At 40.1% G+C, this 14,425-nt stretch overlaps 1 protein-coding gene across 7 annotated transcripts in view; it reads left to right on the top strand.

The window, feature by feature from the left end:
- Positions 1-14,425, top strand: part of LOC126353810 (protein pigeon) — a 479,712-nt gene that overhangs the window by 430,601 nt on the left and 34,686 nt on the right. For all 7 annotated transcript variants that reach the window (XM_050002914.1, XM_050002910.1, XM_050002911.1 and 4 more), the window contains one exon: positions 5,189-5,407. In XM_050002914.1, coding sequence (XP_049858871.1) covers positions 5,189-5,407 — 219 coding nt within the window. The remainder of the gene's footprint in view (positions 1-5,188; positions 5,408-14,425) is intronic.

Below are 14,425 nucleotides of genomic sequence, written 5' to 3'. Positions count from 1 at the left end.
AATATATTGCTTCCCCCTACTTATAACTCCTGAGGAGATCACAAATGTAAAATTCGAGAGATTAGAGCGTGCACGGAGACTTTCAGACAGTCGTTCTTCCCGCGAACCATACGCGACTGGAACAGGAAAGGGAGGTAATGACAGTGGCACGTAAAGTGCCCTCCGCCACACACCGTTGGGTGGCTTGTGGAGTATAAATGTAAATGTAGGTAGATGTAGATGAACATGTATCGGAAAGACAGATTAGACACCGTAGGAGGTGGTGTCTTCATTGCAGTTGACAAAAATATTGTGTCTACTGAGGTCGAAGTAGAGTGTGATTGTGAAATTATCTGGACACGTTTAACAGGGCTAGGAGAAATAAAGTTAATTGTTGGGTGTTATTACCAGCCACCAGGTTTTTACCATGACAGTTTGAGAATCATTCAAAGGGAGTCTACACTCTGTATCGCAGAAGTACCCGGATAATGCTATATTAGTCGGAGGCAACTTCAATCTACCTAGTATAGACTGGGATGTCTATGGATTCATTAAAGGTGGTACAGACAAGCCGTCGTATGAATTTCTTTAGAACACATTATCCGAAAACTGTCTTGAGCAGCTAAATCGACAGCCAACGCGTAGTGAAAATATTTTAGATCTGGTAGCCACGAACAGACCAGACCTCATTGACAGTGTCAGTGTTGAGACAGGGATTGTCATTACAACTATGGTTATGAAAGTTAAAAAGTCGGTCAAGAAGACTAGGAGAGTATACTTACTAGAAAGAGCAGATAAGCAGTTGTTAGCATCCCACTTAGTAAATGAATCGACTTCATTTACTTCGTTACGATGGACGTGGAAGAATTATGGGCAAATTTTAAACACATTGTAAATCATGCATTGGCCAAGTATGTGCCGAAAAAGTGGGTTACGGTCGGAGAAGACCCACCGTGGTTTAACAGCGCAATTCGGAGAATGCTCAGGAAGCAAAGGCAGTTGTACTTGCAGTACAAGAAAGATTGAAAGAATGAGGACAGGCAAAAGTTAGTAGAGATTCATGCTGCTGTAAAAAAGAGCGATGCACGAAGCATTCAACCACTACCACTGTCATACCTTAGCAAAAGATCTTGCTGAAAACCCAAGGAAATTGTGGTCTTATATGAAATCGATAAGCGGGTCGAAGGCTTCCATCCAGTCACACACTGATCAGTCTGGCCTGGCAAAAGAAGACAGCAAACCGAAAGCTGAATTTTTAAATTTAGCATTTGAGAAATCTTTCAAGCAGGAGGATCGTACAAACATACCTCCGTTTGAGTCTCGTACAGATTCCCTTATGGAGGACATAGTGATAGACATCCCTGGGGTTGTGAAGCAACTGAATGGGTCGAAAATAAATAAATCGCCAGGTCCTGATGGGATTCAAATTCAGATTTACAGAGAGTACTCTACTGCATTGGCTCCTTACTTAGCTTGCATTCATCGTGAATCTCTTGCCCAACATAAACCCCTGAGTGACTGGAAAAAAGCGCAGGTGACGCCTGTACATAAGAAGGGTAGAAGGACGGACCTCAAAATTACAGACCAATATCCTTAACATCAGTTTGTTGCAGGATTCTTGAACATATTCGCAGTTCGAATATAATGAATTTCCTTGAGACAGAGAAGTTGCTGTCCAAGCATCAGCACAGCTTTAGAAAGCATCGCTCCTGCGAAACACAACTTGCACTTTTTTCACATGCTATCTTGCAAACCATGGATGAAGAGTATTAGACGGATGCCATATTCCATGACTTTCGGAAAGTGTTTGACTCGGTGCCCCACTGCAGACTCCTAACTAAGGTACGAGCATATGGGATTGGTTCCCAAATATGTGAGTGGCTTGAAGACTTCTTGAGTAATAGAACCCTGTACGTTGTCCTCGATGGTGAGTGTTCATCGGAGGTGAGGGTATCATCTGGAGTGCCCCAGGGAAATGTGATAGGTTCGATGTTGTTTTCTATCTACATAAATGATCTTTTGGACAGGGTGGATAGCAATGTGCAGCTGTTTTCTGATGATGCTGTGTTGTATGGGAAGGTGTCGTCGTTGAGTGACTTTAGGAGGATACAAGATGACTTGGATAGGATTTGTGATTGGTGTAAAGAATGGTAGCTATCTCAAAATACAGATAAATGTAAATTAATGCAGATGAATAGGAAAAAGAATCCTGTAATGTTTGAATACTCCATTAGTAGTGCAGCAATTGACACAATTACGTCAATTAAATATTTGGGCATAACATTGCAGAGCGATATGAAGTGGGACTATCATGTAATGGCAGTTGTGGGGTAGGCAGATAGTCATCTTCAGTTCACTGGTAGAATTTTGGGAAGATGTGGTTCATCTGTAAAGGAGACCGCTTATAAAACACTAATACGACTTATTCTTGAGTACTGCTCGAGCGTTTGGGATCCCTATCAGGTCAGATTGAGGGAGGACATAGAAACAATTCTGCGGTGGGCTGCTAGATTTGTTATTGGTAGGTTTGATCATCACGCGTGTGTTACAGAAATGCTTCAGGAACACTGGTGGGAGTCTCTAGAGGAAAGCAGGAGATTTTTTTTCTTTTTTTTCGTGAATTGCTACTGAGTAAATTTAGAGAACCAGCATTTGAGGCTGACTGCAGTACAATTTTACTGCCGCCAACTTACATTTCGCGGAAAGACCACAAAGATAAGAGAGATCAGGGCTCGTACAGAGGCATATAGGCAGTCATTTTTCCCTCATTCTGTTTGTGAGTGGAACAGGGAGAGAAGATGCTAGTTGTGGTACAAGGTAGCCTCCACCATGCACCGTAGGTGGATTGCGTAGTATTTATGTAGGTGTAGATTTAGATGCTGCAGTAGCATGGAGAGCTGCTTTAAAGCTATAGGCAGCCACATGGCACCATCCTGTGCCAACCTGTTATGGGCCATCTAGAGGAATCCCTCCTAAACACCCAGAAACCTAAACCCCTTATCTTGTTCAGATTCATTGACGACATCGTTGTGACCTGTATCGAGGGTGAGGACATTCTGTTGACATTCCTCCAGAACCACAATAGCTTCTCTGCCATTTGCTTCATATGGTCATATTCAACCCAATAAGCCACCTTCCTAGATGTTGACCTCCACCTCAAAGATGGCTGCATGAGTATCTCTGTCCATATCAAACCTGCTAACCACTTTGACAGCTACCACCCGTTCCATACCAAGAAGTCACTTCCACACAGCCTATCCACCCGTGGCCGTTGAATCTGCAGTGACAAGTGGTCCTTCTCAAAATATACCAACAGTCTCACAGAAGCCTTCTCAGACCATAATTATCTCCCAAGTTTGTACGAAAACAAGTCTCTTGTGCCTTATCTTTCCAGTCTCCCACTACCTCCAAAAGTCTCACCATATGGTCACTAGGAGCATTGCCCTTGTAACTCAGTACCATCCAGGACTGTAGCAACTGCATTACATTCTCCACCAGGGTTACAACTACCTCTCGTCATGTTCTGAAATGAGAAATGTCCTGCCCACTATACTATCTTCCCACCCCTCCCACAGCGGTATTCCACTGTCCACTGAACTAGCCAATATACTCATCCATCCTTACACAAGCCCTGTTCCCAACCCATTATCTCATGGCTCGTACCCTGTAACACACCTAGATGCAAGACGTGTCCCATACATCATCCCACCACCACCACCACCACACCACCACCACCACCACCACCACCTACTTCAGTTCAGTCACAAACATCACCTTTCCCATCAAAGGCAGGGCCGTCTGTGAAACCATTCATGTAATCTACAAGTAAGCTGCAATCACTGTGCTACATTCTGTGTGGGCTTGACAAACAACAAGCTGCCTGTCCAAAAGAATGACTGCCAACAAACTGTGGCCAAGAAACAAATGGACCACCCTGCTGCTGAACACACTGCCCAACACGACATCCTTCATTTCAATGACTGCTTCACAGTCTATGTCATATGGATCCTCCCCACCAACATCAGCTTTTCTGAATTGTATACCTGGGAACTTTCCCTGTGATATATCCTACATTCCCATAAACCTCTTGTCCTCAACCTTCATTGATCTTTGTCCTCACTCATTCCAGCACTACACAGCCCTCATTCCACCATTGCACACAGTCATTTTACTTCTCCCCATTTCCATTCCTTCCCACCCCAACCTCTCTCCTGCCCTCCATCCAACTTCCCAACTGCACATAGTTACCCTACCCTCTCTCCACCTCATCCCTGTATGCTCACCTGCAGCACTTCTCTGTCCCGCACACCCACCTTGCTATCCCAACCCCTCCCAGCCCCAGCCTCCTCCTTACCACCACCCTGTCACCACTTCCATCAAGCATGGGTGCTGCTGCTCGCAGTGTGGCTTCAGCTGCCAGAGACTGCAGTCATGAGTGTGTGAGTTGCTTTTTGCGTGTGTGTGTGTGTGTGTGAGAGAGAGAGAGAGAGAGAGAGAGAGAGAGAGAGAGAGAGAGAGAGAGAGAGAGAGAGAGAGAGGGGGGGGGGGTCTATTTCTGATGAAGGCCTTGCTGGTTGATAGCTTATCTGTAACAGTCTTTTGTTTGTGCCTATATGTGTCTCAGCATCTCCACTATATGGTGAGTTGCAACTTTTGTTTTCATAAAATTGTTACGTTTCATCCTGGATTTTCCATTGTTTGATATTCTGTATGATGTTAGATGTAATTATTGGTACAGGTTGTAAGGAATTTCATACCACAAAGAAAAGAAAAATAATCTTTTAGTTTCATAAGGAAATGTTAAATATTTCTTCCTGGTAGTTGAAAACTGTAGTGGTTATGAATGGTCATTTTTGAAGTGCCACATTTATTGTAAAATCTGTACAGTACAGTGTTCTCTAAGATTGAGGTCTCACTATCATGTTGAAATTAAAAATTGTAAAAGTACAACTTATTTATAAATGTGAGAAAATCACAATAGGGATTCACATACTCACTTCTCTTATATTACCTCAAGTTGGATGATAAAGAAGAGCAAAAGAAATTTGCTAAAGCATATTTCCATTGTTTTTATGTGCCAAGAGTTATGTTTGAGTATGTCTACTGAACAGGGACACAAGCACTAATGTTTATTATAAAAAAAGTGTATGTATTAGTATTTCAATTGTTAATTCAGCTTGCTAATACTCAACCATTTTAACCAATGAAGACACAGATGATTCCAAGGAAGGTGTGAAAAGGAAATTGCGACTGCTGCTTTTTCTGCCAAGATCTAGAGCAAAGCGTTTGTTGAATCAGTGGACACATCCAGCAAGCTTGATGTTGCGGGCTCGAGAACATGCTTTAAACATATTGTCTGGTGTTGAAGGAGCACAAGCCCGAGGTCATCCTTCACAGAGGACAAAGAATATTCAGTTGGGTTCAAAAGGTACGTTACAAAAATTCTTTAGAAGAAATAATTTAACATCTCTTCTACACTGAAGAGGCAAAGAAACTGGTACACGTGCCTAATATCGTGTAGGGCCCCTGCGAGCATGCAGAAGCGCTACAACATGACTTGGCATAGACTTGACTAATGTCTGAACCAGTGCTGGAGTGAATTGGTACCAAGAATCCTGCAGAGTGACCCATAAATCCATAAGAGTCGAAGGGGTGGAGATCTTTTCTGAACAGTGCATTGCAAGGCATCCCAGATATGCTCAATAATGTTCATGTCTGGGGAGTCTGGTGGCCAGTGGAAGTGTTTAAACTAAGAACAATGTTCCTGGAGCCACTCTGTAGCAGTTCTGAATGTATGGTATGTTGCACTGTCCTTCTGGAATTGCCAAAGTTCATCAGAATGCACAGTGAATATGAACGGATGCAGGTGATCAGACAGGATGCTTATGTATGTGTCACATGTCATAGTTGTATCTATAGACTTATCAGGGGTTCCATATCACTTCAACTGCACACACCCCAGACCATTACAGAGTCTCTACCAGCCTGAACAGTCCCCTGCCGACATGCAGGGTTCACAAATTCATGAAGTTGTCTCCATACCTGTACATCTGCTTGATACAATTTGAAACAAGACTCGTCTGACCGGGTGACGTTTTTCCAGTCATCAACAGTCAATTGCCAGTGTTCACAGGCCCAGGCAAGGCATAAAGCTCTGTGTCATGCAGCCATCAAGGATACATGATTGGCCTTTGGTTCCAAAAGCCCATATTGATTATGTTTCATTGAATGGTTCACGTGCTGGCACGTTTGATGGCCCAGTATTGAAATCTTTAACACTTATGTTATGTTGAACGATTCTCTTCAGTCATCATTGGTCCCGTTCTTGCAGGATCTTTTTCCAGCCACAGTGATGGCAGAGATTTGATGTTTTACCAGATTCTTGATATTCACAGATTCACAATACACTCGTGAAATGGCTATATGGGAAAATCCCCACTTCATTGCTACCTCAAAGATGCTGTGTCCCATCGCTGAAGCACTGACTATAACACCAAGTTCACACTCACATAAATCTTGATAATCTGCCATTGTAGCAGCAGTAACCAATCTAACAACCTGGGCTGGACTCTTGTTGTCTTATATAGGCATTGCTGATGCAGTGCCGTATTCGGCCTGTTTAAATATCACTGTATTTGAATACGCTTGCCTATACCAGGTCTTCGGCACTTCAGTGTATTTCACACCATAATTGAGAGGCTGCCTTTAGAGTAAGTTTGCAATTAACTAATGTAGAGAAGCATCATTGTACTTATTAATAACAATAATTTTTAATAAAATGTGTTGTAATTTTCACTTTAGAGCCAACAATGCATATTGAACACAAATCAGCTTCTGTGGTAACAGATTAAAATTGTCTGTTATTCCATGAAACCAAACAACAATAGTTCTGATGAAATTTAACATAAGCCATAGTTTCAGATAGAAATTTAATATGCAGTAGTTGGCAATTGATACTGATACACATCAAACACTTCTGACTCACTGTGCACACATATTGCAAGTATGATATTAAGCAAAGTTCTGTTAAGCCTACCAGTGGTCGAAACCACACCCTCATAAGTCAAAACACTATGCAACAATTCTAAATCAGTCCAAGTAACCAGCCGTAGCAGTCATAGTTCACTCGGAGAGACAAATTTGGACAATATAACTGAAAGATTGTGTGCTGCCAGCCTGCTACAGTAGTATACGTCACCAGCCTTTGATACTGACAGTGTCCCCACCACATGCACCCTTGTCAGATGTGAGAAATGTTACACTTATCTGTACATCCATATCTTCCATTGGCACATCAGGTGAGATGTGAGAGGCCTGGTGATTCAGCTGTCTGTGAAGCTGTATCATTGTCCAAGGGTGTGCTCCTCAGCTTGCATGAAAGGAGGACCAGGCAGCTATCCTGTGTTACCTGGGAGTAGACAGGGCTACAATGTGGTTGCAACTGTGAAGATGGTGGGCTCCTCAATGAGGGAGGTCGCTGACCAGGCAAATGACATAAGAGCAGCTGGCAGAGAAGTCAACATTGATTAAACTCAAACCTCAAGAAAAGGCCCACAGAGATGGTATGAACTGTGGCTTACACCACTATCCAGTACCATAATGACTAGTGTGTGTCTGGCTAGTGTGCCTGGAAGATGGCACACTGTCAGACCACTTGTGCAACTTTGTTGTCCATATGAGGCCAGTAGATGTAGTGGTGTGCCAGTTACTTCATCCATAAAATCCCTCAGTGCAGGAGCTGGAATACACAACATTTGCAGGGAGGTCACCATCTCATCCTGCACTGTTTATCATCTTCTATAAGGAGCACATCACCATGCCAAAGCTGCAGCTGCTGATGAGGGGGGCATGGGGGGAGACAACGCTGTGAAGGTCAGTTGTCTCTGCATTGCAGCGAAGAACTTGGTAAACTGCACAATAAAAATTACCCCATTCCACATTTTTCATGTTTGTGAAAGACTTTGGTTATGTTTATCATAAAATTCTGCCAGGGAAATGCAAATCTTACAGTGCAAATGGCTTCTTGATCCATGCATTACCAATAGAAAACAAATTTACGCATTAAGGAATGATACCACAGGACAAGACAAAATCTGTCTGAGGAAACATTAAGTCTGATATCCCACTAAGTTAATGCATGGCCCAATCCTGTTTTTGACATACACAATTTGTCTGCAACACAGAAGGACTCTTCAAAAACTGTGATGTTTAATTGTTAGATGGTGACATGAGTAAACTGATAAAGGGCCCAAACATCCATACCAGACACAGCCAGGAGAATAATGGAATGTGCTTTCAACAGGTTGATGGCAAACAGCTTAACCCTCTATCTTACAGGGACTCAAGTTATGCATTTCCAAACAAATAAAAATGATCCATGGGAACAATAGATGGAGATCAATGGGCAAACACTGTGTGAAACTCCTTTTGTGAAGTTGCCAGTTATCTAAATGAGGTGGCCCCAGAGTGTGAGTAAACCAATGAAAAGTGTACTTCTTCCCTGTTTTGCACTTACAAATTTCTCTCATTATGTTTGATGTGCAGAATGTATTGCTAACATTTTCTGCATACTTTGATTCAGTGCTGCCCTATAACATCACCTTCTAGAACAATGCGGAGTATGCAGTAAGAATATCATGTAACATTGATAGCTGAACACCTTGGAGAAGCATCTTCAATAACAGGAACCTAAGAATTCTTACAATAACATGCCAAATACAATGCCTGGCATTAATGTGAAGCAACCAGAACAAATGGTCAAACGTCAATGTAACATAGTACAAGCACACACCATCAGCAAGTGTATAAATGATTAGTTAGTTAGTTACATGTTCCATAGACCATTTGAATGATTCTTTTATTGAAATGATGTGGAATGAGTCAGTTTTCAGAATATCTCTACATTTTTATTGTTAACATTAGTTGACATATTTTTTTTTATTCCTACTCTTGCTACTGCACATAAAAACTAAGATCTTATTTATTTTACTGGCTGCCAGTTTTTCAATAAAAGTTCATCCATGGACTAGAAGGAGTTGTCCAGAAGAAATGTATTTAGGTTATATTTAAAACTTGCTTTTCTACCTGTAAGATATTTTACGTTGTTGGGCAAATGATGATTTTTTTTTTTTTCTTTTCTGCATATTTGATGTCTTTATGAACTACTGACAGCTTCAGTAATGGACAATAAAGGTCTTTTCCCACTAATGTTGTAGGTATGGATATCAATGTAGAGATGTGGACGTCGTCGTTCTTCTCAAATAATTATGACATATTATTTGTGACGAATTTCATCAGCGAATATGTGTATTGTGATAGTGCAGTTGAACTGGTTAACTCCATGAATAGGTGCCAACTTGACAACTGTGACTGAACATCCCATATTATTATTAGTGCTCATTTATTTATTTATTTATTTATTTATTTACATATCAAGTTCTATAGGACCATATTAAGGAGCAAATATCTGAAGTCATCAAACGTGTCTGTACAGGAAATTATAACATAAAAGTAATAACAGATAAAATAAAATGTTTATGAAACAAAAAAAAGTCAAGCCATAAGATTAAGTAAATGCAATCAACAATAAAACAAGAATCAGGTTAATTTACAAGAAACTCCTTGACAGAATAGAAGGAGTGACACATGAGGAAACTATTCAGTTTCAGTTTGAAAGCACGTAGACTACTGCTAAGATTTTTCAATTTGAGTGGTAGCTTATTCAAAATGGATGCAGCAGTACACTGCACACCTTCTTGCACAAGAGTTAAGGAACCCCAATCCAAATGCTTACAACATAAGTGAATCAAAATAAGCAAATTAGACTAATTTTCGTGTTCAATGATTGCTCACTTCAGAGACTGTTAAAATAGTAAAAATGGCAGCATTAAGTCTTTGAACAAGATACTGAGTGTGGACGTTCCATGACAGTTCACTATCTGTCTGACCACTAGAAATTTGAACTGTTTCACTAATCATATGCCCATTCTGTGAAATTAGAATGTCGGGTTTTATTGAATTGTGCATTAGAAACTGTAAAAACTGAGTCCTACTGTGATTTAGCATTAGTTTTTCTCCAAGCCATGAACTTAGGTCATGAACTGCACCATTTCAAACTGAGCCAGTGTTGCACACAACATCCTTTACTACCAGCTAGTGTTGTCAGCAAACAGAAATATTCTAGAGTTACCTGGCATACTAGAGGGAATATTATTTATATAAATAAGGAACAGGAGTGGCCCCAACACTGATCCATGGAGCACCCCCCACTTGACCGTACCCCACTCATACCACACATCACAGCCATTCTCAACACTGTGAATGATGACCGTATGCTGTCAGTTGCTGAAGTAAGAGGTGAACCAATTGTGAGCTACTCCCCATATTCTGTAATGGTCCAACTTCTGGAGTAATATTTTGTGATCAACACAATCAAATGCCTTAGTTAAATAGAAAAAATATGCCTAGTGTTCTAAACCTTTTTTTTAATCCATCCAGTACCTCACAGAGAAAAGAGAATATAGCATATTCAGTTATTAAACAACTTCTAAAGCCGAACTCTATATTTGCTAGCAAATTTTGTGATATAAAATGATCAATTACCTATACATACACAGCCTTTTCAATAACTTTAGCAAACATTGATGGCATAGAAATTGGTCTAAAATTGTCTACATTATTCCTTTCTTTCTTTTTATAAAGTAGCTTTACTACTGAGTATTTTAATTGTTCAGGAGACTGACCATACATAAAGGAAAAATTACAACCATGGCTAAATACAGGGCTAACATGTGCAGCACAGTACTTTCATATTCTGCTAGGCACTCCATCATAACCATGAGAGTCCTTAGCCTTCAGTGATTTAATTATTGCTTCAATCTCCCTCTTGTCTGTATCACAGAGAAATATTTCAGGCATCAACCTCAGAAAGACATTTGCCGAGAGAGTTATATGATTCCCTGTAGAAACTAATTTTTTATTTAATTCACCAGCAATGCTCAGAAAATTATTGTTAAATATTGTACATATATCTGATTTACCAATGACAGAAATATTTTTGCTGCGACCTAACTTTATACCGTCGACCTTGTACTGCTGACCAGACACTTCCTTCACAACTGACCATATGGTTTTAGTTTTATCCTATGAATTAGCTATTCTATTTGCATACCACTTACTTTTTGCCTTCCTAATAACACTTTTAAGTATCTTACAACATTGTTTGTTTTTAAGTAGCTTACAGTACTGTTTGTAGTAATGGCGTACTGTAGCTTGACTGTGACTACTTCTAACATTTTCATATAATTCCTGCTTTGTTCTACTTTACATGCTTATCCAACTAGTCAGCCACCCATGCTGCCTTTTACTGCTAGGACCCTGTGTAGAACGTTCTAATGGATAGCAACTCCCAAAGAGCATGAAAAATATGTTAAGGAAAGCATTATATTTATCATCTTTGTTATCGGCACTACAATCATCCTGCCACTCTTGTTCCTTGACGAGGTTTAAAACATCCATTTTGTTGCACCATCGTACACAAAATTTATATTGAAGTCATCACATATAACTAATTTCTGGTACTTCCTATAAAGTGAATGAAGAACCCTTTCTATCTTGAGCAGAAATGCTCTGAAGTCAGAGCACTTTCGTTCAATCAGTATGTTCTCTATAAATAATGAATTACCCCAGAAAATTATTTCGTAAGACATTACTGTGTGGAAATATGCAGAATATGTTATGAGGTTGATTCAGTTGTGTCCAAGCCTAGCAGTTACACAAAGAGCAAAAGTAGCTGAACTTAATTGTTTCAGCAGTTGAGTAATATGCTTCTTCCTCTTCAAGTTTTCAGCAATATGTCTGTATACTAGAAATTTTTAAGCATCCTACCTGTTTACTGACTCTTGTCCATGCGCTACATCAGTTGTTGGTGAGGCTCTATTTGCTGTTCAGAATTGAATATACCATTTTTTCTCAAACTTACAGAAGTCTGTTTTCAGAGAAACATTTAGTAATTCTTTGAAAAACATTGTTAACAATCTCTTCCGTTGCATTCTCTCTGTTGGATTTATTTTAACACTAGTATCATCTGCAAAAAGTACCAGTTCTGTTTGATCAATTTTAAGTGGAAGATCATTCACATATAAGGAATAGGAATTGACTCAAAATTGAACCATGTAGGACTCTCTTTGTGATTTCTCTCCCCAGCCACTAAAATTTTCTCTCCTTTTAACAGTTTTTAAATTATTCATAACAATTTGTTGAAACTGTTTGGATTCATTCAGATCAGCTATGTGCAAAGCCAACAGTTGTGTTAAATTTAAGTTTTTCTATGAGAGTAACATGATCTCTACAGTTAACCACCTTGGATAGATCATAAAAAATACTAACTGATGAGGTTTTATTATTTCCGGTTTTCATATTTGGTGAGTCAGTGTATGAGGTCTGTTCAAAAAATTCTGGAACTTTGCCCACAAAATTTTTCTGTGTTTACTTTTTACTTATTCTGCATGGTCTTCTTCGAAAAACTGTCGTCCACAATTAATACACTGCTCCCAGTGCCATTTCCACTTCCAGAACCAGTCTTGGTTTGCCTCTTGCAACCTACGAATTTTCTTGTATCTCATCTATCATTGCAAATCTTCATTCTTTCAACTTTAGAAGTGAAGAAAAGACGACAGGAGGCAGGTCTTGTATGGATGATGATGCAGCACAGTGATTTAGTTTTTTGTGTAATAGTCACGCACCAACAAGGGTGAATGTGTGGGTGTGTTATCATGACGCAAAAACCGTGAATTGTTTTGCCACATTTCAGGCTGTTTCCTTCTCATATTTTCTATCAGGCATCACAACATGTTTTGATAGTACCATCGATTAACAGTGGCACGTGCTGGACTGCTGTTGAAGTTGCTTTCAATATTTTATAAAATTTTAGTCTTCAGTTACTTATTTTAAAGTTTATTTGTGTTAATATTTGCTGTAAAAGTACATTATTAGTGCATTTTCATTGATCTCAGTCGTTCTTCCTGTGTTATTGACTCAAGTGGTCTGTTATTCATGAGTGTGCTTACATCGTTCATCCAGGACTCTCACCTCAATAGTATGTTTACATTTTGCGGCATGCAGTTGCAGCTGTAGCAGGTATATAGCTAAGTACTGGCAAAGTTATTTGCTCACTGTTATACAGTTATTAAATTTAATAGTTTTCAGCAGTGTTTCATGCTGTTTGCGGTGAAATAACAGTTTAATAAACTTTTAGAAATGTTCACTTTTTAGAGTTTTCTGTGTGTAGAAGTTGTTTAGTAAATCTTGTGCTTCAGTTTTCAGCTGACGTTTGTTATTGTTTCCAGTGAAATATTTAGTAAAATTTTCATTCAGGGTTGTAACTTTATTGTGTGTTTCAGTGGCCACTTGAATTTTTGGTTTAAGCTAATAATTTCATGAAGTTTTGCTGGTATTGGTATTAGCTGTGGTGTAGTAGTATTAATACAAGTAGTTGCTTTCTTAGTAGACAGAGAATTTTCAGACTGCTGTTGTTAGTTCTATAAATAGTTCTGCTGGTGTAACTGAACAAAGGTGACATTGATGTATAGATTTTTTCAGTGACTGTAAAATTTTATCATGAGTGAGATGTGTGGGCTCTGTCGTAGGTTTGTGAGTAGTGGATTACAGTGTGGGATTTGTTCAAAGTTTTTCATTGGGGGGAATGATGTGGGGAAGCCAGTGGGCATTCTAGCAAGATTCTCTCCTGGGAATGCAGAATCTGTACTAGAAATAAGTTGAAGGGGAGGAGGAGCATAAAATCTGTACCCTTCAGGTGCAGTTGCAACATGCAAAGGGGGAACTAGATAGGTTGAGGAGGGTGAAGTGTGGTGAGGAATGGGAACTGGCAGTTGGCAAGAAGGCAGCTAGAAGGAGGAGGTATTCAGACAGTTATACTTTGTATATATGCAATAGATTTGACCAATTGTCAGAGTTGAGTGAAGAGGAGCCTCTTATAGCTGTAGATGTAGGGAGCATGCAGCAGTCCTCAGCTGTTAGGAGGTCTAGGTTAGTTGCAAAGTCAAACAGAAAGAATAAGGTTCTGCTGCTAGGTAGTCCGCACAGTAGAGGTGTGTTGGGGAGTGAGTACCAGGTCACCACTTTGTGAAGCCTAGTGCAGGTTGGCTCAGATGACTGACAGCACAGGGGAGTTATGTAGTAATTTTACAAAGGAGGATCAAGTAGTGATATTGGGTGGAGCAGGGAACAGTCTTGATAGGGACGGGGAATTTGGTGTAGGTGGTGACATGGTAAAGATAGCTCCTCAAACTAGTGGCACTAATGCGCATTTCGTGCACCTGTTTCATCGTCATGATCGGCCTCATCTTAATGGTGCTGTTAGGCACTTTAACATGGGGCTGGAGAGGGCACTGATGGCAGAGGGCATGGGTCACATTTCAGTGGTGCC

The sequence above is a fragment of the Schistocerca gregaria genome, chromosome 3 (assembly GCF_023897955.1).
Source record: "Schistocerca gregaria isolate iqSchGreg1 chromosome 3, iqSchGreg1.2, whole genome shotgun sequence".
Lineage (NCBI taxonomy): Eukaryota > Metazoa > Arthropoda > Insecta > Orthoptera > Acrididae > Schistocerca > Schistocerca gregaria.
The sequence above is the reverse complement of the archived record's forward strand: the minus strand, read 5'-3'. Positions and strand labels throughout refer to the sequence as shown.